General features: G+C 45.7%; 1 protein-coding gene across 1 annotated transcript; it reads right to left on the bottom strand.

Moving 5' to 3' along the window:
- Positions 1 to 563: 563 nt before the first annotated feature.
- LOC119569354 (collagen alpha-1(XV) chain-like) lies at positions 564 to 966 on the bottom strand (the record flags this gene model as incomplete). Its single annotated transcript, XM_037917554.1, has 1 exon — positions 564 to 966. A coding segment is annotated over one exon (403 nt), but the record flags the coding sequence as incomplete, so codon positions are not given.
- Positions 967 to 1551: the final 585 nt, after the last annotated feature.

Genomic DNA, 1551 nt, shown 5'->3' with positions numbered 1-1551 from the left:
TTTCAGATATTAATGTATATTTTACATCTATATAGATTTGGTTTATATGGAAGACATCGTTTGCATAAACCTGGAAGATATCAAAAAGGCGTTTATCACACGTGGAAGACTTGGTTCGTAAGTCGAAAATGTAGACATCTATCAGGCGGACCGTCCTTATATCCTCTGATATGAGAACAAGAACATTTAACTTTTTTAAGAAATAATTAGAAGGATAAACACGGCGGAAGACACGGGGAAAGGAAGACATCGTTGATAAATACGAGAAAAGGCAACAGAGAGACTGGCATTATAGTATATTTATATAGTCACGTTACCTCAGTTAAGTATGTCTAGACCCGTGTTGCTCCAAACCTTATTTACGGTAATCTCATCTTCGCAGTTGAAAGAATGAAAGAAAACGAGAAATAGGAAGAGTACACGAGTGCATAAGGATTATATTGTAATATTTTTTTTCTTTCGTTATGCTAATCTTGGCTTAAATAAGATAGAGATCCTGGATAAGAGGTGGAGGTTTTTGTTGCGTGCGTAGGTTACTGTGACTCTCTGTTTGTTGTTTGTCGCTAAGCTGGGCTCGTCGATTCCAGCGGCTGCGAGACCGGGCTGTATGCGGGAAAATCGGTTTCCTCCTCATCGTCCTTCTCATTCTTTCTTAAGGCTTCAGGGTCCTCCCTCTCTTTCCCGTTCTCTGTCTTTCCCTCTCCGATTTCGTCTTCACTGCGGTCTTCGTTTTCTTCTTCTACAACCGTGCGTTTTCTGCGCTTCGGGAGGCTGCTGGTGGTCTCAATGCACAGGACGATAAGCTGGTTGTCGCATGCGATCTTTTTCTGGTCGAGGAGTTGCAGGCTGTTGAGCGAGGAGGCCATTCCGAAGGCGCTGGACGATGACGAGGACCACGAGTTGCAGTTGAGGTTGTAGGCCGTCTCGCCATACTTGTTAGCGCCGTGCCAGATGTACTTCACGGGCCTGGGGGAGAAAGAGGAGAAGGAAAGACGGGGGGGGGGGGTTGAGATGGAGGAGAATGTGGATAAGGTTGAGGGTGGTGGTGGACGGTAAAGAAAGGAAGGAGAGGGAGAGATTTGGGAAGGAGGGGGAAGAGGGAAGATTGGGTAAAGGGTGGTGGAAAGTTGGGGTAAAAAGGGGGTGAAAGACGAGATTGGTTGGAGGGGGTGAGAGGAGGCGGGAAGATTAGAGGAAAATGATGGGGAAGCCAGGAAGGCGGGAGAGTTAATGGAGTAAGAGAGGAGGTTGACGTGGGAAGGTGGGGTGAGGGATGATGAGGAAAATGAAGTGGAGAAGAACGATGAAGGTGATGAGGGAATTGGGGAAGGGAATTGGATCAATTAGTGTAATTTAATAATGGCACGACTTATGTATATATGTAGATAACGGGATAATTCATCAAGGAAGCAACAGAAAACACGATAAAAAAAAAAACGACAGACGGGTAGCAGACGGAATACAGATTAGATAGTACAGAACGAACAGACGAACCATTGTCTATTGCCACCCCACACCACACCCCAACACACACCACCACAACCCACAAAC

The sequence above is a fragment of the Penaeus monodon genome, unplaced genomic scaffold (genome assembly GCF_015228065.2).
Source record: "Penaeus monodon isolate SGIC_2016 unplaced genomic scaffold, NSTDA_Pmon_1 PmonScaffold_14389, whole genome shotgun sequence".
Lineage (NCBI taxonomy): Eukaryota > Metazoa > Arthropoda > Malacostraca > Decapoda > Penaeidae > Penaeus > Penaeus monodon.
Note: the sequence above shows the minus strand (reverse complement) of the source record. Positions and strands in the feature narration are given on the sequence as shown.